Here is a 24195-nt window from a genome sequence, read left to right as displayed (position 1 = left end):
GAGGGAAGAATGCTCAGGTGGATTTTGAGGCGCCAGTGGAAAAACTGGTGTCAGGCAAGCAGGGCTTTCTGGAGCCCTCCTCCTCCAAGTGTGCAGCTTGGCCTGCCATGAGTTTCTTACCTCTCTGGAATCTTCTCTGACTCCAGGACTCTTACGGTCTAGTCTCACCCCCTGCCTTTCTTCACTGGACCAGAGATCCTCTTCCAGCTACTGTGGTGTCTCCATCAGGAATTACCTCTGTTCATAGTCCAGAAACTCAAGTCCAGGGTTAGAAAAGGCCTAACCCAGGACGGGTGGTTTATTAGTTGTATTCTCTTGTAAGGAACAGCAAACCTGACCCAAAGTACCTTACGTTAATAAAGGGAATGTGTATGCTGTTATCACTGACTAGTACTTGGGTAAATCGGGCTTCATTCAGCCTCACCTACATCCAGGGTTCAAACACCATTGCCAGGATCCAGTTTCTCTCTCACTAGTTCTCAGCTCTTCTTCCTTTGTGTCTAATGGTGCCTTAGGGGTATTTCATGGAACGTCGGGTTCTTATACTCTCAAGCTACACGAAATGACACAATCTAAATAAGGACAATGATCCCCCACGGATCCCTAGATCTCCCATTCCACAGAGCACCACCCTTAAGCCCCTTCTACACACACATTCTTGAGGCCCCATGGTTGTGGTCTTCTTTCTCGAGTCCCAGAAAGACTGCAAGATTCCTCCTTACCTTGCAGAGCTAGCACGTTTTATCAGCCCTGCCTAGCACAAGTCCTAGAATGCATTCTAATTGGCCCTGCTCGGGTCACATGCCCACTCCCGAACCAATCACTGTGGACATTGGGTTGGAACGCGCTGATTGGCAGAGCCCCAGTCACAGTCTCCACCCATGGAGCTGGGGTGGGGCAAAGTCTTGGGAACGCACAGGGTGCTCAAGGGAATCCGGAGACGAGAGAAAAGATGCTGGAGGCAAAACTACCAAAAATCCATTAGTAACTAACATAAGGGTTAATGGAATGAAAGTTTATAAATGATCATTCGGACAAGTCAGGGTGATAATCAAGGCTATCCTGATAACCTCACTTAGTTGCCTCTGGAGTTTCATTCAATAGCAGCTGGATTCCATCCTCCCCACACTGCCATCCAGAGGGGGCAGTCCGGGCGAAGGCACATTTCAATGATGACTTCAATTCAGACACCTGGAAAAAGGGAGGTATTTCTTTAGATTTCTGGGTTTACCCATGGAGATGTGTCTTGCATGTGATATCATCCTGTAACTACTGGGACATCCTTATATCCCCTCCTCTGGTCTCTGGTGTTCACTCAGATTTTATTTGTCTGTCTAGAGTAGGTTTCACTCACTGTACTGCCCTTCTTGGACCGATGCTTAAAATTCCAGACAGAGGGGCGCCTGGGTGGCGCAGTCGTTAAGTGTCTGCCTTTGGCTCAGGGCGTGATCCTGGGATCCTGGGATCGAGCCCCATATCAGGCTCCTGCGCTAGGAGCCTGCTTCTTCCTCTCCCACTCCCCCTGCTGTGTTCCCTGTCTCGCTGGCTGTCTGTCTCTCTGTCAAATAATTAAATAAAATCTTTTAAAAAATAAAAAATAAAAATAAAATTCCAGACAGAGATTTCAAATGGGCAGGGCCTTAGGGACCCTGGTCCTAGCCCCCATGCTGTGGGTGGGGACCAGTGAAAGTCAGGGGCTTGCCCAGGCCACTCAACCAGTTAAGTTGCAAAGACAAGACCCTGTGCCTGGCAGCCCCTTCCTGTGGCTGCCTCATTACCATGGGATTCCTGAGTAGACAGGCAGGAAGGCAGCCGAGGTGAAGGCCCGGATGACTCCTTTGCCGTGAATAACCCACAAAATCATTTCTCTTCAGTCAGGCAGAAGCGCGGGGCAGGCCCCTCACTGTGTGTGTTGCTGGGCGCATCCACTGCGATTATTTCTGACTGCAGGGCAACCCTTCCTAATTCTATTTTGCTCAGACTAATGTTAAAAATTAACTTTCCCAGCACATTCAAATGAGGCCAAGGGAGGAGGGAGTGTGAAAGCAGAGACTTGATTTTCGGCAGATAAACCACAGGGAATCATCTGGATCGGATGCTCTGTGTGTGTTTGAGCCCTCAGAGATGCAGAGCGTTGTACTGAGCAGCGTTCTGTGCTGGGGCCTGGGATACATTCCGAAATCAGACGTGGGCCCAGCCTCAAAAAGCTCCTATTTATTGGGGCAGCCACACTGATCATGATAATTCAGTGAGATCAGATTAATCACGTGCTCTAGGAAGTGCAGTGGAGAGAGTAACAGGTGTGTGGGGAAGCCGTGGCATCTAGGAAGTGCTCACAGAGGAGGGATATTGGAGTTGAGATTTAAAGATGTTACTAGATGGAAAGACTGAGAAAAGAATTTCAGGGGTGGGTACAGCATGTGCAAAGGCCCCGAGGTATTAAAACACACAGCAAAGTGCAGGAGACTGCAAGTTCAAGGAGCACATAAGGCAGAGAGGAGTCATGTAGGGTGACCCCACTGGTCTAGTTGGTCATTTATTCATTCATTAAAACCTGGGACTTCTGATGTCCAGTCTTTTTTTTATTTAGATTTTATTTATATTAAATACATTAATAAAGTTGAATTAAAATATGGCCGTGATAAGTCCCCTGCCTACCCTTTTCCCCAGCCACCCTCCCCAGAGGCAATCACAGCTGTCAGCTTCTTGCATTTTCTTCCAGGATATTTTTCACAGATATACGAACAGTGGCATTCCCTTCATGCCCTGATGTGCACCTTGCTTTCTTCACTTCATGTATCTTTTTTTAAAAGATTTTATTTATTTATTTGAGAGAGAGAGAGCATAAGCAGGGGTGGGGAGGAGCAAAGGGAGAGGGAGAAGCAGGGTCCCCACGAAGAAGGGAGCCTGACATGGGGCTCAATTCCAAGGACCCTGAGATCATGACCTGAGCCAAAGGCAGACACTCAACCGACTGAGCCACCCAGGCGCCCCTCTACTTCATGTATCTTGGAGGTGACTCAGCACATAGAGGGCTTTTGCATTCTTCTTGACAGCGGTGGGGGTTCAGCTGTAGAGCCCCAGCTGGACATCAAGAGTTTAGACACCTTCTCATCCAGTCTCTTGTTGCTGGTGTTAAAGACCGGAGGCCCAGAGATGTAGGAAGCCCACCCAAGGTCTCCCAGCTATTTGGTGACTGAGCCAGGACTCAAACTCAAGTCTTCTGCTTCTCATATCTTCCCAAGGCCAGCCAGGCCCACTTCCTTGCCTCTGTGGTCCTCATTGTCAGGCCATCGTTTGGAAAAGGTGATGGGAGAGCCTGCCAGTTTTTATAGTCACTTGGGCAGTAGGCTGATGTAGCCACCGGCCTCTTGATGTGTGCTTCCAGACTTCCATAGTAGCCTTTGTCAGTGTTTCCTCCCCTCCCCCCCCTTCCTCCTCCTCAGCTTTCTTCTTCCCACCTTTGCCTCAGCAACCCTGTGTTAAGCCTCTAGCCCATCCCTAGCCCAGCAACCGGTCACTATGACAACAAGGGCCTTCCATCAAAAAGTGGCCTTGCAGGTATTTTATTTTGAGCTCCAATTAAGCAGGGCAGGCTGCAGGCTGGGAGCAGTGCAGGGAAGTGTGTTTTATGGCCTGTGAGAGAGCCCAGGTGCTATTTATAGCTCCTTAATCGGTGTTGCTAAATGGGGTCTTAATGCAAGTCCCGTGGCAACTGCACATTTTCATCACGGAGAATCTCCTCCCCACAGCCTCACTCCCTCCATCTGTCGGCCTGAGTGGGCTTGCCTGGCAGACCTTCCTGGGGGAAATGGTGCCTTCTCTGTGCTCAGCAGCTGTCAGCAGGCTGCCTGGCCCTCCTGACCTCCTCCTGACACAAGCAGGCCCTTTGCAGTCCTGTCTTTGGGGATATTTGGTCCACAGCTGTCACTTCCATCAGAAACCTGGAGTCCTCGGGTGGCCATTTGTCTCAGGGCTGGGATTCTGTCCCCAGCCTCCCCCCAGCCCTCCCCGGGCCTCTCCATCAAAGCCAGAGTGGGGCGAGGGACATGTTTTACTGAATACGTAAGTACACATCCACAGACTCCTTTCCGTTAATACTTGATGGTATTAGCAAGCAGTTTTACTCATCCCAACAGAGCGGGAGAACTTGTACGCCCCACTCCTCACAGCTGGGGGATTCAGGCTGAGGAAGGCGGGGGATTAGCTCATGTTCATTGCCAGGCATTGTCTTGGAGCTTCACGATGTGCCACCTCATTCAGTCCTCACAGCACTTGTTTTCTCGAGAGAAGGAGCCCGTTTCAGTCAGGGTAGGCCAGGTCTTGCTGCTGTAACAGACAAACCCCAAACTGCACTGACGTGGAACAACGAGGTTTGTCTTTGCCCCTGCTGCCTGCCTGTCACTGGTCGGCTAGAGGCTCTATTCTGCAAGGTTTGTGTCCTTTGGGTCCAGGGCAAAAGGAACATTAGTGGTCCCTAATGGAAAAGGGAAGGCAGCAGTGCACATACTGGCTCCTCGAGCTTCCACTTGGAAGTGATACACAGCATCTGCGCCGACCTTTCATCAGCCGAAGTCAGTGCCTGGCCACACCGAACTTCGAATGGGTAGGGGAGGGTAATGCGGGTCCTGTGCCTGGAGGGTGAAAGCTGGGATAGTTGAAAACAGCCCTGATGACCTCAGAGAAGCTCAGGGTCAATAGTGAGTTCCCCAGAGCCCACAGCTCCTGGGTGGCAGAGCAGGGATTTGAACATTCAGCTGTTCCCCCAGAAATCTGTGCTCCTTCCCCATGTTGCACAGTGGCTGTGGACATGGGTGTTAAAGACAGACTTTTGGCTCCGATTCTATCTCCAGTATTCCCCAGCAATGTTACCCCAGGGAGCAAGTCGTGTAGCCTCTCAGAGCCTTATTTCTCTGTAAAATAAAGATCCTAGTGCAGGACTGTGACCTGAAAACCAAAACTTTATTCCTAAGTTCGGGGCAAACTCATTTGGCAGCCAGACTCAACCCGAACGGGTGTGAGCCTATTTATAGCCATTCCTTATTTCACTCAGTGTGAATATTCATAGGTTTCACTATAGAAATATTAATGTATTTGATTGCAGGCGCGGCCCCAGACCACAGGGATGTTATGCAATGCGTGGCATAAGCAGCTTAATTACTAAGCTCTGGAACTGTCTCAATTCTGAAACAGTCTGGCCCCAGGGTTTTGGATAAGGGACCGTGGATCTGTAGCACTTCCCTCAAGCGTTGCAGTCAGGATTAAGGGAAATGATGTGTCACAAATTCTGAGCACTAGGCCCAGCATGTAGTAAGTGCTCAAATAATTGGAGATTATTCTAGGTCCCAGGATCGAACCGACAAAACAGGAAAGAGGCGCCCGCTTGGGAGAGATTGCCCCAGGAGCTGAAACCAATGCGCGAAAGGACTGGGGATGCTCCGGTTTGCACTTAACTGAAATCAGATCTCCCTGGTTCCTGAAAATTCTATCTTAGGAAATAGACATTCTTTAGGGCCTCATAAATCCTTGAGTGTGATTTTGGAATGATTCACCCTGAGAGCAAAGAGGGTGTTTGTGAAGGTCCTCAGAGAAGAGACAACACACTTTGTAAGTGCGAGATATATCAAATATGGCGCGAGTGGGCAAGAGCCTGAGGTTTTGTCTCACCATTCACATCTCAGAATCGTGGATCTTGGAGGGGAGTTCCCAAACCCTGTTCCTCTGAAGTCCTCAAGGGCAGGACCTGAGACCCCACTCTTCACTCTGATCATCTTCCCTTCTGTCCGCTGAAGAGACTGGGGTTCTACCTAAAAATTCATGCAGAAACTTCTGCTGCTTTGGCCCTAGAGCCCTGCCCTATGCCCTCACACAGGCTGAGAACTACAGCCCAGAGAGGCACGCCATGCGGTGCTTAGACCCTCAGTTAACACTGCCGGGGTTGGAATCCCCCCTCAACCACTCACTAGCTGCGTGATCTCAGGCAGGTCGTGACTTCCATGTGACCTCCTTTCCTCATCTGTAAAGGAGGATATTGATGGTTGCTGTGAGGATTAAATGAGCTGATTTGTAGAAAGGCCTTAAATCAGTGCCTGGTGCAGTACACACACTGGAAATGCGGGCTGCTGTTCATATTATCTCATAGAGAGTTTGTGGCAGAGTCGACACCTGGGTCTTCTGTCTCCCACTCCAGGAAATTTGTCCAACTAAACTCATGTTTTTGAAACTAAGTGTTGACAAGGATGTAGGGAAATTGCTGGTGGCAATGTAAAATGACGCAGCCGCTGTTGGTTCCTCAAAAAGTTAAACATAGAATCAACATATGACCCAGCAATTCCACTCCTCATTATATACCCAAGAGAAATGAAAGTAGGTATTCAAACAAATACTTGTCCCCAAATATACACAGACGCACTACTCCCAACAGCTGAAAAGTAGACACCACCGAAGCGTCCATCACTGGATGGATAAGGATCAGTACAGTGGAATATCATGCAGCCATAAAAAAGGAATGAAAGTCTGACACGTGCTACAACGTGGAGGACCCCTGAGGACATTGTTGCTGAGTGAAAGAAGCCAGATACAAGAGGCCATACATTGTATGATACCATTTATGTGGAATACCCAAAATAGATAAATTCATAGACGTAGGAAGGCAGGCAGTGGCTGCCAGAGGCTAGAGCAAGGAGGAATGCGGGGCGGGAGGGGGGTTACTGCTTCATGGGTACAGGATCTTCTTTGGGGGGTGATCAAAAAGGCTTGGAACTTGATAGAGGTGGTGGTTGTCCAACACCGTGAGTGTATTAAATGCTATTGAATTATAGGTTTTAAAGCAGTTTATGTTACGTAAACTTCACGTCTATTAAAAAATAAATTCATCGCAATGAAGCTATCCACAGACGTCGGTCAACAGGGCAATTGTCCTGATGCAAAAAGTATTCGCGGGGCGTGGGGGGAGGAGCTCACTCACCCTGAGCATGGCCCTGGGGAGCACCCTTTATCCCCCATGACCCCCCAGGATACTGCGTGCTCCCCAAACTGAGGGTGGCTGACTCATTTCCGATTCCCCAGCACCTGGCTTTGCACACAGCCGATCCTCAAGAAACATGGGACTCTGGGGGGTAGTTGACAAAAGCATAGTGAATACATACCAGCGCGGTCCGCCACTCACTGGTTCTGCGACATGTGCCAGAGGAAGATGGCGCTGTGTCTGGACTCGCTGTGCCGGCCCAGTGAGGTGATGCATCTCAAGCAGGTGGGGCCGGGGCCGAGCCCGGATGTCGGGCCCAGCAGAGGGCAGTGGCTCACCTTAGGTGGTGGTGGTGGTTGTTATTATTATTTTAATTGGGAAACAAGCCTCCCCCCCCCCCGCTTTATTGAGATATGACTGACATATAACACTGTGTAAGTTCACGGTGAGCACAGGTGGATTCGCTATACTTACGCAGAGCAGAACGACTGCCTCCGGAGGGTAAGCGGACACCTCCATCGCATCACCTAATTACCTTTTCTTTTTGGTGGTGGGAACATTTAAGATCTAGTCTCTTGGCCACTTGCAAGATTGGTCAAGAGGATTCTCAAGCCAAGTTCCTTCAGGAAACTGGTTTTGCCACAGCCTGAACTAAGATATTGTCCTGCCTTTTTCCAGCTCAGTCTAACAAAAAAGTTAATTTTGTCTGTCATTTTTCTCTACTAATATGTTTTTGTTCATAAACCTCCACCATCTGCTACCCCTTGTCTGGAGTAAAATAAGAAATAAGAAGGTGTTTGATTTTATGGGAAAATAGATATGGGCATTTTACACCAAATATATCCATGTTCTGGGCATTGACTAGTGTCTTGTGAGGAATGGACTTTACTTCTGGGTGACCTGGAAATCACACGACCTCTCTGTGCCTGAGTTTCTCGGCTCTAAAATGAGGGTAAACATGGTGCCTGCCTTCATAGGATGCTGTGAGGACCGAACGAGTTACCAGAGGGAAGGTGACTGGCGCTTGGGGCGAGCCCCGCATTACCCACGATAATCATTGGTGGGGTGGTGGCGGTGGTGTTATTACTGTTATTCTGTGGTGGTCCCAACAGGGCCCCCTGACCCCCAGGTGTCCGAACCCCTCACAGTGGACTGTACATTTTACCCACCTGGTGTCTACACAAGGAAAACTGGGTGTGAAGAAGGAGTGGATGGATACATTTGGTGTCCAAGTGAGTGCGATCTTTCCAGTCTGGATACTCATTAGAATCCCTGCTGAGAGACCATGGAGAGAGAGAATGGGTCTGCATGCAGTTTGCGTTTCTTGTTTGTAATAATGGCTGTTACAGCGAGTGTCATCCTCACCGCGGAAGAACAGTGAGCAAAGCGCTCGATCGCATTGAGTCTATGCCTCCGTGGTTGGATCGGACCTGCCAGCAGCTGACAAGGATGGGCCGCCCCCCAGCTGGTGAACTCCCGACAAGGTGGTGAAGGAGCTTCCCTGCGGGAGAGGCGACACTGCTGGCCGGGGTCTGTGTCTGGGCCTAGAAATGTTGTGTTTGGCCGTACTAAATTAAAATAACTCAAAAATGTCACATAAAAAATCTGGATTTCAGGTTTTTTAGAAAGAGCAGGAAATCTGGAACAGCCAGCCCAGCTTTCTGCTTGGAGCCCAAGCCAGAGCTACGTCTGTCCTCTGGCGTTCCCGGGCCCCCGCCCCCCACTCTCCCACACCCACTGCTTACACCTGCCCCTGCCAGTCGCTTGGGTAACCCCCTTGGCCCCTAGGCCTTAGAGTTTGCAGCCTCTGATCTAAAGTCCAAACATAGCTGTCATACTGGAAGTGGTTTTCATTCGGGCACTGGTCACTAACTTTTTAAAAAGTTACCTAAAGCAAGAAGCCATTTGTCTTGAAATGAGAAATAGAAATAGGACGGTAGTTTCCAAATTTGCTGGCTATTATTCTGTATCACGGCTCTTGACACACAGAAAATATTTGTTTACAGACCTCATCACTTCCCACTTTTTACTAGACACTTTCTCTCTTCCCAAGCTGTCCCCTAAATACGGGGCCCCTCTTGAGCTGCTTGGATCTTCTGACTAAAGGAGCGGGGAGCCAGGCTGAGAAAACGAGGCAGACTCCATCCAAGAATTCAGTTTACTCATCAGTTTTGCTTAACTTGAGAAAAACAAGTTTCCACCATCCTCCTCTGGGCCTGTTTCTGAGCTCACACTTGGAAAGGTCAAATAAACACAATACATCCATTAGAAGGCCTTCATATTAAACCCCCGGGGCTTATGCTGTTTAGCAGGAGGCTGGAGTGATGATGTTTCCCAAGTGGAAGGAAGTTTGCCTGACCTTGGCTATTTGCTAGAAAACAGGAGTCAACTGTGCCTGTCAGCCTCGATGGTTGCAGGGTACACGGCCCAGGGCTGCTTTAAGAAGGGATGTGGCCGTGCTGGTGGTTGCTCCTGGAGGGGAGAAACCCCTTGTGCAGTCTGCTCTGACTTCCTTCTTCCCAAATGCTTGAGGCCAAATCCCAGGTGGAACCAGGTGGATTGGATGACCTGTTAGTAGCTGTCCCTACTGAGCAGGGTCCCTCGTCTGGACCCTATCTCACTGCTTGCCTGCCAGCCATGGCTGGGCTGTGTTGGGCCAGGGGCTCACTTCCAGTCCATTCGGGGATCTCCATGCATGGAGACAACTAGCCCCCCCCTCCCCCGCATGGAGCAAGGCTGAGGGGCAGGCTGTGGGGACACCAAGACTGGATGACAATCAGCAGAACTGAGTTTCTTTCCCAGTGCCTATCACCCCACCTCCCCGGAGAGTCTGCCGACAGAAAGCACGTCCCAAACCACACGCCCGAGTTCCGGCCCCGTTTCACCACTTCACTGTGGCTCTCAGCAAGCTACCTAGCCTGTCTCGGAGCCTCAGTTCCCTCAGTCAGTAAGTGGGCATTCCTAATAGTAGCTACCTCCCTGCGTTACAGTGAGGAGTAAGTATGTAAGACTCAGACCATCTCCTGGCCTAAGAAGTGCTATGTGCATCCTTGCTCTGACCGTTTACATTTTTACTATTTTTAGTCCCAAAAATCTAGCCAAAGAGCCCAGGAGAACACCAAGACAGACTTCGAAAATAAATAGATCAACACTCATGGCTTTCCTCATGCTTCTGGAAAGACTGGAAGGAACACCCCCAAAGTGGAAGGGGCTGATGGGCAGGGCTGGAGTGTGGGATTCCACAGAGCTAGATTTGCACCCCAGCTTCCTGGTGCGTGAGCTGCTCTGGCCTCCTCCAACCTCTGGTCAGAATTATCTGTGGTTAGTGACGTGGAGGCATCCTTCAGGGGGTGTCCGTCCTGCTGTCTACACCCACTGCCTGTTTCCACTTTGTTCTAAAGGAGCCACTGGAACAACAGAAGCTGTCACATGTGATCGCCCAGCTATGCCAGGGTCTGAGCCTGTGGCCCTCGTCTCATGCCCCGTTCCCCCAAGGCAGGTGTCGTCCCCATTCTGCAGAGGAAGCAGCTGGCCATTTAAAGCCAGAAGTCAGCTCCAGGCCTGCGCTGCCTCCCCTTCTAGAGGTGCCTTCCCCCAAGCAGTGCTAAGTTCTCGGCAGACAAGAGTGACTCCATTATTACTCATCAGCTAGCATTCAACTGTAATTCATCTTTGGGCCAGAGAGGCCAATCCATAACCTTTTTCTTGTTCTCTTTATTTTTGACGGAACCTCTGATATACAGAATTGGATTAAACATAATCCTTACTTGTATTACACCATCACTGGTCCCATGCATAGCCCTCTTTCATTCTAATTTGCTTATCTATGTATTTACTTCTTGATAATTGAATGCTACCATGAATCCATCCCCCAACCCAAGGACTGGAAGGTGGGCAATTGGGTACCTCTGTGTCCATCCCTGGTGCAGCCCTGCCAACTTCCATTTCTCTGAATTTTATGTTTATTGGTCCTTATAGATTTTTCACTTACGGATATAGACATATGTCTACACAATGACTTATTTAGTTTTAGTTGTTCTTGAACTTTCTAGTTTGTCTATTCCATACCAAACTGTATTCATTGCTATGGCTTTAAGTAAGTCTTGCTATCTGGTCGGCAAGTCCTGCTGCTCACATGCTCCTCATTCTTCTTCTTTAGAAGGGGACACACCATGGGTGGGGGGGTCCCATCCCTGAGTGCCCCAACCCTGCCCTGGATGGGGCATGCATCACCTCTCTCTGAAGGACCATTCTGCTCCCTTCTGCGGTCGTCCGATGTGGGATGTGTTTTTTCCAGTATCTGTAGGGGCAGCCAGGTTGTCCCAGGACTGCAGCAGCAGAGAAAACTTCTGGGGACATTGGGATGATCCATGGTGCAGGGCGAATAACAGCCAGAGAGCCCCACCACTACCTCCCTGAGGCTCTCCCCGCATGACCAGGGGCCGTCCTCGGCCAAAGCCAGGATGTCCAGCCATCGTGCAGCTCCCCAGGGCGAGCTCCAAGTTGAAAACAGTCAGATTTTCTGGGAAATTTTTCAGCTGAGTCAGGAACATCCCTCCACCAGACCGAGGAACTGGCGCAGTATGTTACTAATTCTGTCTGCCTGTGGGGACCTTGCTGGAGGGTTCTTTAGCCGGCTTTGGGCAATGTAAAAGGGCTACTTTTTAAAATTCGTTCTTGTACCAGAAGAGCTGGGCTGCAGTTTCCTTTGAAAGACGAGGCTTATTGCAGCTGCCTCCTCTCTTCCAGATGCCGGCCTGCTCATTCTCACGGACCAAGGGCCCCAGGATGTCCAGAGCAGAGCCATAAGGACTGGCGGCAAGGACAAAAGCTGGTCCCTACCTGTGGGAGCCCACAGTCTACGGGGGTGAAGGTAGCACCAACAACAGGGAATGATTCTAGAGCAATTCAGGGTGGCCTGGGATTTATCACAGGTGGGGGGTAGGGAAACGACATTTCCCCAACTGAAAATTAGACAACAGTATCTGGCAGCAGGACAGAATATTTCCAATAGGGGCTGTCTCATAAACTCCTCAGGCGAGTCACCATAATGACGAGAACCACTCAAAGGCCTCGGCTGGGGAGGGCTATCTGGGGGACAGGAGGAAGTCTCGCCCAGCAGAGGGAGGGAGCCATGCTGGATGGGGAGAAGGCAGAGGTGGGGAGACCCTCAGGAGGCTGTTTTCATGGGGGAGTTGGGAAGAGACCAGAGGGCTGGTGGTGAAGATAGAAAGTCAGGATGGATCAGCGATGTTTAGAAGGTAGGCATAGAAGGGCTTGCTGGTAGGGCCAATTTGGAGGGCAGAGGAGGGCTTAGAAGCCTAAGACATGGCCCCTAGGACAGGGATCCCATCAGAGAAGCACAGAAGTGAGGAGGATGGGCCGGGATAAGTGTTTGGTTTCTCTGCTGGGTGTTGGGATATGTGTGGAGCAACCCCATGGACCAAGCCTGTGGACCACTGGGGATCTTGTGAAATTGCGGGATCTGATGCAGTTGAGCTGAGTGGGCTTGAGATCCCCCATTCCCAACAGGCTCCCGGGTGAAGCTGGTGCTACTGGTCTGTGGATGGCTCTCTAGGGTCCCAGCCTGGAGCTGGGGTAGAGGTGGTGTGACACGGTCCCTGGTTCAGGGAATAGCAGGTGCCCCGTACCTGTTCGGTTGAGGTCTGTAGTCATTTTAGTTCCCCTCCAAAATGAAAGTGTCTCAGGCTTCAGGAATACCAATATGGATCGTTTCAGTCAGAATTCGGGGACGTAAAACCGCAAAGGGGCATGTGCCTTTTTGGAAATGTTTTCATTAGAAGAGTGAGGCACACACACCAGTTCACAGTGTGCTGTCATCCCTGGGACACGCCTGGCCACCCATATGGACACTTGGCTAGGATCTAGGGTACAGTTGCTACTCCCATGAGGTGAGGACACTGACTTTTTATTTCAACAGACTAGATCTTCTTCGACAACTGATTGTTGTTTCCTCAACGTGTCATTTGAGAAAACTACGAACTTTTCCCATTGTTACACAAATGAGATTCTTTGAATACATCTGAAAGATATGGCTTTGGAGCCAATAAGCATCCTCACTCAACAGTAGAGCTAACTCTTATTCATCTTCTAAAACTTCTCTTACCTGCAGCCTCCTCCAGGAAGCCATCCTGGGTACCCCCAGGCTGGGTTAGGTGCCCATCTTCCTGGCTCTCACAACTGTCCTTGCAGTTTCTGCTATTAAACACAAACCTGTCTGGGCTGCCACCATTTATTCTGGTCTCCCTGTTCCATCTGTAGCCTCATGAGCCCCTGGGTGCCCAGCTCCCTGCTCAGGTCTTGCAAAGCACATTTGTAAGTAGAAGTATGGTGACTGCATGCATGTGTGGTTCATCACTGCACTAGAGGGACAACACTTTATCCGCAAAGTCTCCAAAAATGACACTGGGACTCTGGTATCCCTCCAAAACAACAACCTCCCCCCCCCTTCTTCTTCTTCTTCTTTTTTAAGACTTTATTTATTTCCTAGAGAGAAAGAGAACACAAGCAGGGGGAGCAGCAGGCAGAAAGAGAAGCAGGCTCCCAGTGGAGCAGGGAGCCCAATGCGGAACTCGATCCCAGGACCCTGGGATCATGACCTGAGCCGAAGGCAGATGCTTAACCGACTGAGCCATGCATGCATCCCCTTCCAAACTCTCCTTAAGAAGACTTTGATTATAACAGTGATGTTCTCCTGCTTTGATTTCCCCATCTGCAGAATGGGCCAATGAAGCTGTCTTACACGGCTTGGGGAAATTTCAAGTTTGTTGTCGATAGAGACTGGCCTTGGCCTTGGACGAGGGTCGAAGCCGAGCTAGGATTTCTCTCTGTACAGCTCTCCACACCCCTGCCAGGCTCTGAGTCTGGGCAAGTGATAGGACCTCTTCCCATCTCCCCAGTCTTCCCCAGCCTAAACACAAAGACGTTTCTTGAGGCTGCATCTGCTCAGAGGCTGAGGAGACCCAGTAGGAGCTGAGGCCACAGATCCCCCGGGAGACTCGCCTGGAGCCGTTCATTCTTGCTCACAGCTGGGTGAGGGCAATAGCTAACACCCACCCACTGGCTTTGGCAGGGCCAGAGCCTAGCAGCAAAGTGAGCAGACAGGCAGCCCCAGCTGTGCCAAGATCTTGGCCAAGAGGGCAGAGAAACCCGGGGATAAAAGGCCCTCAGATGAAGGATTCAGGCCACCAGATTCTTCATTCCTTCAACAGTTCTAATGTGAGCCTGTGGCTAAAACGAACCCCACTTAGTAAACCTGAGTGCAGTCTCTGAGCAGCCAGCCCTGCCTTTGATGATACGGCAGGTTATGGCCAGCCAGCCCCCCGGGGTCTGGCTTGGAATCACCTCCCCCAGGAAGCCCACCCGGCCTGTGCTAGCAGCTTGGGAGCCACAGTCCTAGGTCTCTGGGGCTCATCTGACATTTACTTCACAGGCTTCCCTGGCCTTGCCCTTCACTTGTTCACGTACATTTAAGCCTAATCTGACTGGGTTCAGTTAGAGTCCTTCCACTGCCAGGATTAAATGTGATTTCTGTTCTGCCAAGTGTCAGCTGTGGAAGGGACCCCGAGCCTTCTTGCCAAACCACCTGCCACCCTGATAGGGGTGGGACCCTAAGGAAGAAGGCGAAGCCGCTCTGCCAGCTGGTGGCCCAGGCCAGCCAGGGCCCTGGGCTGCCAGCTGCTCAGCCACTTTGCCCTCAGCTGTGTGGCAGGGTCGGGGCGAGGAGGCCCTGAAAAGGAACTGAACAGAGATGAACCGATCTCATGGTGCTCCCTGTTCCAGTGCATTCTCAGCCCCCAGCCACTCACTAGCTACCCATCCCGCCTCCATACCCTTTGCCGTTCAGCTGGTTGAGGAGGAAGGTGAAGGAAAGGGATGTGGAGCACAAAAGGAGAGTGTCCTGGGGCCTAGAGGTTTCTCTGAGAGGAAATAGTGGCCACGGGGGAGGTGGTTGAGCCAGGGGTCAGAGACCGGGGTGCTGGAATGGGCTTTTAGGAACGTGGCTGAGCTCCATGGCATGGCCCAGGGGTGGGCAGCTGGGTGGAGGGGAGTATCCCAAGCACGAGGCAGTCCAGAACAAGGAGCCTGAGAGATGAGAGGCTGCTGCCCGTGGAGGATTCCGTCAGTGGGGGGTTGCGGGTGTGGGTGCAGCGGGGACCTGGGAGGCCAGGCCAGAGCCCTGACAAACAAGGGGCCACAGGTCAGTAGATGACAGCAACAGGGATTAGAGCTGAGCAGTATGAGCCACGGAGGAGCTGGGACTTCTCACAAGCGGATGGCAGGTGCCGAGCTTCAAATGTGGCAAGAAGGAGCAAAAAGTCCTGCCCCACCTCCTGGGCCTGAAGGCACAGCCAGCCTCCCCACAGGGGAGGCCGAAGGGCAGTGGAGTCTGGGAGACAATGCTCCGTGCACTTAAGGCAGAAGTGGGGGGAGCTCTCAGAGAAGTCAGGGGTGCAATCTCCTGTGTGTAAAGCTGCAGTTCCAGAGAGCGCCGTGGGAGATTCATTGAGGGCTCGGGTCAGAGGCGAGGGGGCGCAGAACACGATGGGGGGGATGGCACTTGAGAGAAGTGACGGCCACAGAGGGGAGATCTAATGGCTCTTCACATCCATCACTCTACCTTCCCTCACATCCATGTTCCATTTTCTCTCCTCTTTTCCTGGAAGCTCGTGCCATCCTGTTTGTTGGATTCCTTTTTCATTTTGCTGGAGTACGTCCCTGTGTAACGTTCAGACCAGGTGGGCAGAGGCTCTTCTTTCAGAGTCTGAAATGTAGTTGCTCTTGGCCCTGCAGCGCGGTTCCCCTGGGCCTGGGGGCGCCGAGGAGTCTTCAGGGAAGGCTGTTCTGCAGGACACACCTTCGTGCCGGGTACTGGGCTGGAGAGCTGGCGGGAGGGCCAGACCCACAGGGCCTCCATCCAGGCGGAAGCCTCTGCCCACCGGCCGCCGTGCCCTCGCGGCGGAGAAGGGTTGGCTCGTGCTCCACTGGGCCTCTCTATTTGACCGCAGCAGGAGCTTGCCCCAGGCTGGCCATCTGATGCAGAGCGTAGGCCCAGGCTTCAGCTGCCCCCAGGGCCGAGCTCAGAGTTCTTCAAGGGAGTACCCCGATGTTTGCTCTGTTCTCTGCTTCATTTTTCCACCAACCTGTCCCACCTGCCTGTGTCTTCCCAGAATTTACCCGAACGTCTAAGCTGCTGGCTGTCTTTCTTGCTTTCCAGTATTGTTGTCAGATCCTTTAAACACATGTGCACACATGTGCACATCTCTTCTGCCTTTTCAGGGAGAGGGCGCTGGGGCAGGTATAAGTGTGTGGCCCAGGCTGCCCCCTTGGGCACAGTCCCATGAAGTTCAGGTGGCATCTTCTAACACTCTTTGTTCTGGGTTCTCCGCTTTGGAGGTTTCCCACGTCCTCCCTCCGCAGTGTTGCTAGGGAAGGCCATGCATTATTTAGGACCATTCTGCTGTGCAGTGCTCCTATGCGCAGAAGGGACTCGCTCACTCTCTATCCCAGGGAAAAATGTGGGGCCCATCTGTGCCAGGGACGCTTGCTGGCACAGAGTTCCTCCGAAAACACTGCTCATGTCCCAGCTGCAGTCACAACCCTTTTTGCTGGGGAGACAGTGAAGCTTGCAAAGAGAAAACCCCGGGTTCCAAATGCTTTCTAGATGGGAGCTGAGGTCCCCTTCGACCATGACAGGGCCCACTGCTACAGGGATGCCATGTATTTTGGAAGTGAGTGGGTAGTGATGTATTTGTCCATGTGTGTAATTAACTAAGTGGAGCGACACCTGACAGATGTGGATGCAGAGGGCGGAGGAGCCAAGTCGCTGGGGAGGAGCTGACCCTTGGCGGGGGTCCTATAGAGGAGGCAGGTTTCTGGCAGGCGGTGCAGGGGAGGGTCTTCCAGCTGAAGGAGCAGTACGGGGGTGGGGGGGGGCCAGAGGCGTGCAGGCAGTTCTGAGTCTTCCGGCACCGAAACCGTAGTCTGTGCATAAGCGATCAGCACCGCGTATGGCGCATGGAGTGTGGGCATGCTTGTCCACATGCACGTCTGCTCCTTTCCTTTCCTGAAAACAAAAGGTACCCAGGTCTACTTGAGTTCAGATGTCAGGGCTATCACTCAAACCTCCCCCCATCTGCTGACCATTGTCTAAAACTGTTGCAAAAGAATTTCACCTCCTGACCTTAAAATGTTGATCTTTTTTCAAAATATAAACATAGGAATGGGAGGAGAGTATGGTGACTCGCGTCTTGACATCTTCCGCTTCTGGGAGAGGAGACATCAAGGGGCCTAGGGAAGCTGCTTCAGCCAACAGTCCCCGTGTGAAATCTCCGCCATTCCCATTTCCATCACAGATAGGGACTGTCTAAGCAGATGATCTAATGTCCCCATTTTATCGATAGCCAAACAGAGTCCCTGAGACGTTCCGTGGCTTACTTGGGGCTGGTTGTACAGCGGGTTAGTGGTGGAGAATTATGGAAAATTCAGGTCACTGTAGAACCTTGGAGATGATTGCCTTGTGATATTTTTAGCATGGAACCAGACATTCAGCCCCGGCTCCAATAAATCTTCATCAAGAGCAGAGTGTTGTTGTCAATTAGGACGATGCACTGAGACATTTTTAGAACCACAATAAGCAAATTATTACTATTTTTAAAGGTACCTCTCAGGCTGATGGCCTGAAATAAGACGTACTGTAGAGACAGTGCCTTTAAGGCAAGGAGCATGGGTGTCATCCCATCATCACAACACACGGATGGAGGTGTTGCTATCCCCTACTTTACAGAGGAGGGAAATGTGGCTCCAAGAAGGTGAGCCCACTGTCCGGCCCAGTGGTGCTGGGAGCAGGAGCAGGGACTCCAGCCAGCCTCTTCTCCCCACTGTACCCGTTGGGGCTTGGGGGGATCCACGCCCACCCAGCAGGGGATGGAGCCTCTCCCAACTCAGCTGGCGACTTTATTTTTCTTCACGGAAATGTATTTTTGAAGTGTAAATCGGCAGAAAGTATACGAATCTCGGGGGACTAAGCTTGATGGTTTTTACCCACTGAACGCACTAGTACAGCCAGAACTCAGAGGACAGAACAGTGCCCCCCTCAGGAGCCCCCTCCTGACCCCGCTAATCACCTCCCGCCCAATATCAGCACTGCCCTCACTGCATCATCCCGGCTTTGGAACCTTGTAAGTGAAGCCGCTCAAAATTACACGTGTGGTTCATCCACGTGTTTGCGCGTCATTGTGGGTCCTTCCTTCTTGTGGCTGATTAGTGTTCTACTGTATGAAGAGACGCATTTTATGTGTACAGTCCACTGCTGATGGACTGCCGAGCTGTGGTTTCCAGATTGGCACTGTTCCAAATAATGCATCTGTGAGCATTCGTGCACACGTGTTTGGTACGCCTGTGTGCACCCCAAGTCGCACCGCCCGCCCGAGGCTCAGCTTTAGTTTCCCGGAGCGGCGGTGCCCGCTCGCGTGCCCTCGGCATTATGAGAGTTCCGGTTGCTCCACGTCCTTGTCTGTACTTGCTATTGTCTTGTTTGCATTTTGGCCATTCGGGTTGGCCTGTCAGAGTGACGTCATGGTGTTAACGTGCACGTCTCCGATGATTCATAAAGTCGAGCGCTTTTTCACGGACTTATTGGCCATTTGGATATTCACTTTTGGGGAACAAGGATTCCTTTTTCATTTTTGTTATAGTTGGAAAACATTTCTGAAAATGACCCCTGTGCTGAAAGATTCTGTGTTTCTCTTCCCACCTGGTCGATCATTTCTAAGTCTTGGCATTTGGCAGTTCGAAGACAGGTTCCAAAGCCAAGGGGAGTCAGAAAGAGGAATCAGAGGGCAGGCCCAGCCGACTCCAGGCATCCCCGGTGCTTTGGAAGTCCCACAGGCTGCAGCAAGGACTTGCCCTGTGCACTTGGGCACGGCTGTGCGGCTATCAGTGTAAAGGTCCTTCAAGAAATGAGAAGAGATGATTTATACCACTTAGAGCTAAAGATGTGCCCTGAACTCTGCCTCTTTTTCGATTCCTTTGGAGTTGGGCTCTGGATTGATTTCCATGACTGCAGAGGAATGACAATGAACAGAGTTCTTCCCTTCTCCCCAGGCCCTAACTAGGCAGGGAACACAGAAGGAATTGGGTTTGCTGACAAGGCTTAGCATTTTGGGCACTGAGGACCTAATGTGTGCCTAGAGCTTTAAAATATTTAGGAAAGCTCTCAAGCTCTGGCAGTGATTATCAGCTCAAAATTTTCCTGATGCGAAGTGCAAGTCCAACTCCCCTCACTCAGAGAAGGGACTGTTGGCCTCCCAGCCAGAGCCCACCTTGTTACCAGCCCTCCCCAAGCCTATCCTCCCCAAGGGCAACCACACAAATGCCTGGATGGGAAGGAGAGAGCTAGGAGGGTATATGGTGAACACATAGTACGTGCTGGTCACTGCGCTAAGTGCATCACACTTTCTAGCTCACGAGCCTCTTGTCAATTACACCTGCCCTGTTCTCAGGGGATTTATGGGAGAGTGGGGAGCTAAGCTGGAAATGCTGCCAGGGAAGATTAATTTCTTCCAATTGCTTGAAACATCTGGAGAAGACACGCCCAGAAGCAGAACATCAACTCATTCATTGAACAGACAGTTTCTGAGCCATCCCCCCATGATGGGTGCAGACTGAGGGCTGTAGGTCCTAAGACAGGTGAGTCAGGGTCATGTTCTTTAAGAAGTTTACAGGCTCCTTATATCCATTCATTGTTCAGTGAATGGAATTGAAAATCCTCGCCACATCTGTGTAAGTGGAAGAAGAGCACCCTTCTGCTGGGTACACCGTGTGCCCAGTGCCCACCCATGTCCTGCCAACATGCCACACGTGGGGCCAGCTCCTGGCTCGGGCACCTCTCAGCTATGTGTCCTTGGGCAAGTGACTCACCCTCTTTGTGTTTCAGTTTCCTCCTCCTTAAAATGGGGATAATAGTAATAGTTATAATAATAATCCTACCCCGTAGGGTTGTTGTGATATGAGGTTGATACATACATGCATGTCAGAAGCTGCAAATGGAGAGCTTAGGACACCACCTGACTGTGTAATGTCTTTTTTTTTTTTTTAAGATTTTATTTATTTATTTGAGAGACAGAGAGTGAGCACAACCAAGGGGAAGGACAAGCAGACTCCCGGCTGAGCTCAGAACCCGCCACAGGGCTCCATCCCAGGACCCTGGGATCATGAGCTGAGCCAAAGGCAGACCCTTAACTGACTGAGCCATCCATAAGGAGTCTTCAATAAAGAGTAACTACGATTAACCTGAAACTAATGTAATCTTGTATGTCAGTAATACTCGAATAAAAAATATATAAATAAATAAAAATTTAAAAGTAACTACGATTAGATAGGAGGATTTGGGTTTGGGAGGGCGTGTTCACAGAGGCATGATTTGGGGAGCAGTGCAAAGCTTGGATCGGAACCAGGCGGGGGACAGGGAGAAGGAGAGCTGGGTACAGGGTTGTACCTGGGGGAAGGGGGGGCATGTCAAGAGGGGTGTCAAGTGTTGGTCTAGGCATGGTGACTCTGTGAGCCTCTGACTGGGGGTGAGCATGAAAAACAGGATGCCCAGTCCTCCCTGGCCAGCTGCGAGGGTTTGCATAAGGATCGTAAGAGGATACGGAGGGGAGAGTGTTTAAAGCCACCAATAGTCCGTGCAGATATGCGACCGTGCAGCCTCTCCCCAGGTGAAGGAGAGCTGGACCCACTCTGGCGCGAGGCTTGCAGGGCACCAGCCAAGTCCTGCCTCCGTTGTAACGGCTCTCCATGTGAACTCTGTAGATCTGGTGAATGAAAATTTCTGTAAAACACACTCTTGACCACTTTCCCGTCCCTTACGATATTATTCCTCTCACAGCTCTTGTGTTAGGATTTGCTACTTACAGTTTGATTGCGTCACAGTACACTATAGAATGCTCTTAGGCTATCACTTATTCTATTACCAAAAAAAAAAAAAAAAGGTGGGAAGATGCAACTTCAGGCCTCTAGCATGTTCCTGTAGGCTTGGGGAAACTAGGCCTGTACAAGCCAGATGAGACAACTGTAGCCACCACCAACTTCATCCTGGATCCGGCGGACCAGCACCATTCCTCTCTCTCTAGACCTCCCAGCCTGTCCTGTCTTATGCCTCTCTGCCTTTGCCTATTCTCTTGGCCTAGAACACTCCCCTCCCTGACATCACATAAAACTCCTCTTCACCCTTCGAAACCTCATTCAGTTATCCTCTCTTTGAAGCTTTCAAACAGTTCTTCCATAGGAACCACCCAGTTTCTGTCCCCTGTGCATTTAAGAATTATTGCGTATATTGGGGCGCCTGGGTGGCACAGCGGTTAAGCGTCTGCCTTCGGCTCAGGGCGTGATCCCGGCATTCTGGGATCGAGCCCCACATCAGGCTCCTCCGCTATGAGCCTGCTTCTTCCTCTTCCACTCCCCCTGCTTGTGTTCCCTCTCTCGCTGGCTGTCTCTATCTCTGTCGAATAAATAAATAAAATCTTTAAAAAAAAAAGAATTATTGCGTATATTATACTCTATTAGGATTATTCACCTGTTTTAACTTGGAACTGGGAGCCGTCCTCTACTACTTCCAGGGCTGCCTCTGGCCTCGGCTTTGTTATCTCCGTATCCCTGGGTCCAATCAGAGGGCCTGGAAGAGAGTAAGGGCTTAATAAACATGTCTGCAGTAGAACTAACTAAACTTGGTCCTACGTCCAGAGGTTCTATGGCTTATGGATTTTAATTCATGAATTTTTCCAGAACTGGATATTAGAAGAAAATGCATCCCTCTGCTGATCATCAAAAGATGCTACAGGAGAAGTGTGAGGGTTCAAAGGAATTTCAAACAGCCTCCCCAAACCTAACCTGTTTCTAAGAGGAAGCCCACTGCAGAGCCCCCTCCTAGGTCAAAGGCTTTCCTTTTTATTGCGACCTGCAGCAAGAAGTTTTTTTTTCCATTGAGACACACTGAACACCCACGTCATAGACTAAGTTTTCATGGAATGATACTTACCCTTGCTATGGTCATTGCTCTCCATTTTCTCTTTCTTTTCTTTCTTTTCCTTCTCTTTCTTTTCTTCCTTTCTTTTTCCTTCCTTCCTTCCTTCCTTCCTTCCTTCCTTCCTTAATTGCTGGTTACCGTCCAATGAATTGATTTCACCATTCTTTAGTCTAACCCATTGCTTCCCACAGTTCGAGAAAACACTGCTAATAAGCCCTCAGCTGATATAACCAGAGGCGGCTTCTCGGAGGAGGAGCCCCAGGCCCTGAAGGTCAGCTCCGAGGAGCAGGTGCGCCAGTGTGGGCAGAGGGTAGGCGGGGGCGAGCAGGTGTGCAAGGCACCAGCAAGACTAATCCACTCCCCTCTCGTTGCAGCCGAGCCCCTGCCGCTGATGGACCTGTGCCGGAGATCCATCCGCTTGGCCCTGGGCCGCCCGCGCCTACGGGACATCGGCACCCTGCCCCTGCCTCAGTCTCTCAAAAACTATCTACAGTACCAGTGAGGCTGAGGAGCAGCAGTGGGTACCCCCACGCCGCAGGGCCTGGCATTTCATGGCCACGCAGTACCTTCAGGAAGGGGCGCTCCTCCTCGCCCCACGGCGCCAGGACACTCAGTTCTTTGAAAAGACCAGGATGCGTTCCCACCTTGGAAAAGGAAATGTCTCTTGTCAACAGTAATTTGCTGCTTTGGAGGCGGCCCTCCGAAGTCAGGCACCTCCTTGGAAGCCATGAAGAGCCCGGCGGAGCTCCTGCCGGCCGACCAAGACCCAGCGGCCACCGGTATTGATCAGAGAGCCTGTCTCCTTTTTCAAGAGAATGAATAAAACATTTGGGCAGGAGACTTTTCTGTTGCATGCCCTGGTGCGGCAAGGGCCAGGGGGAAATTGGCCAGCTCGGGGAGCAAATTGCCTCTGAATAATGAATGATGAAAGCAGTTGATGTGGGTGCCCCATGCACCCACCCCTTGACACTTTAGGACTTTGTGCCCTTTTGCAAGACTCTTACCCAGGGATGCCCAACTGCAGAATTGGCACGTGGACAAAGCCGAGTTTCGACACCTGCCAGCTTACCTCTTCAAACATTGTTTACTTACCCCTTTACCGCCCTCTGTCCCCGCCCTCTGTCCCCCGCGCTGGCCCACAGTTCTCTGGCTACCCCAGGCACCTCTATTCAGGGAAGCTGAGTCTGACTAATTCACCCCAGGGACAGAGTGTATCCTTATTATTATTATTATTGTTATCTTGAGTCACGCTGCATGTTAAAAGAGGAATGTGGTGAGGGCAGTACTTAGTCCAAAGGTGCTAATGGGGGAATTGGGGGCATTGTGCCACCCAAGTGGATGATGTCCTCAGGCTGGGGAGCCTTCCTGGGGTGCTGGGGGTCTCTAGGCAACCGTCCATCCGGAGGTGCCTAGCTGCCACAAAGCTTTATTTGAGCGAATTATTTTTTCACTTTAGGAGACATGTACGAGTTTGTTTCTGTTTCAAGCGTGTGTGTGATGTGCTGTTTATTTATCAGCTTGGGGCCGCAGGGACAGCCCTGTCACTGGCAGGGTGGACATGGGCAGCAGCTTCTCCGCCCGCTCTGAGCCCTGTCCCCTCCTGGAGACGATGCCGCTGCTGCCGCCGCCACCACCATTGGGCATCTCTCACATGTTTCTGAAGCTCGCTGCCCAGACCCATTTTTAACTGGAAATTGTCACAGCAGTGGGATTTCAGAGCCCCAGATGGCACTGCCCTCCCCCCACTTTAATGTGAATTTGACCGATGAGTGAGGAGCGTTTCTAATAAAGTTTGTCGTTCAGTCCTTCAGCTGCTCATTAAATGGTCCGTGGGGAGGGGTGGGCGGGGAGCTTGCGTCAGCCTGACTGGTGTGTCCCCGGACCCTCAGAAGGCAGGAACGCCAATCCCTCCCTGGGCTCTTCTTGCCTCTTCTGCCTTGCTGTTCCCACTTGAGCCCAAACCCGAGTCATTTTGAACAAACGTGCCTGGGTCCTGCGTCCACACCAGCTAGTCATGGTTGTGGAAAAGCAGGTTGAACTCCTGATGCCTGAGTGGGGGTGTCCGAGGGGTGGCTGTGCAGGGGGCACGGGGTCCGGCAGGGTGAACTCTATGGGATAATCCTTGCAAACCAGACCCAAAGGTGGGGTTGGATGCGACCTTGGAAGTGCGGGTCCTCATCAA

General features: G+C 51.2%; 1 protein-coding gene across 1 annotated transcript in view; it reads left to right on the top strand.

Annotated features, from left to right (window-relative positions):
• The window catches only part of SPSB4 (splA/ryanodine receptor domain and SOCS box containing 4), a 77710-nt gene extending 53901 nt beyond the window's left edge, over nucleotides 1-23809 (top strand). The window contains exon 3 of the mRNA XM_026497149.4: nucleotides 22388-23809. Within this exon, the coding sequence (XP_026352934.2) occupies nucleotides 22388-22515 (128 nt within the window). The 3' untranslated portion in view covers nucleotides 22516-23809. The remainder of the gene's footprint in view (nucleotides 1-22387) is intronic.
• The last annotated feature ends 386 nt before the right edge of the window (nucleotides 23810-24195 follow it).

This window comes from Ursus arctos, unplaced genomic scaffold (genome assembly GCF_023065955.2).
Source record: "Ursus arctos isolate Adak ecotype North America unplaced genomic scaffold, UrsArc2.0 scaffold_20, whole genome shotgun sequence".
Lineage (NCBI taxonomy): Eukaryota > Metazoa > Chordata > Mammalia > Carnivora > Ursidae > Ursus > Ursus arctos.
Note: the sequence above shows the minus strand (reverse complement) of the source record. Positions and strands in the feature narration are given on the sequence as shown.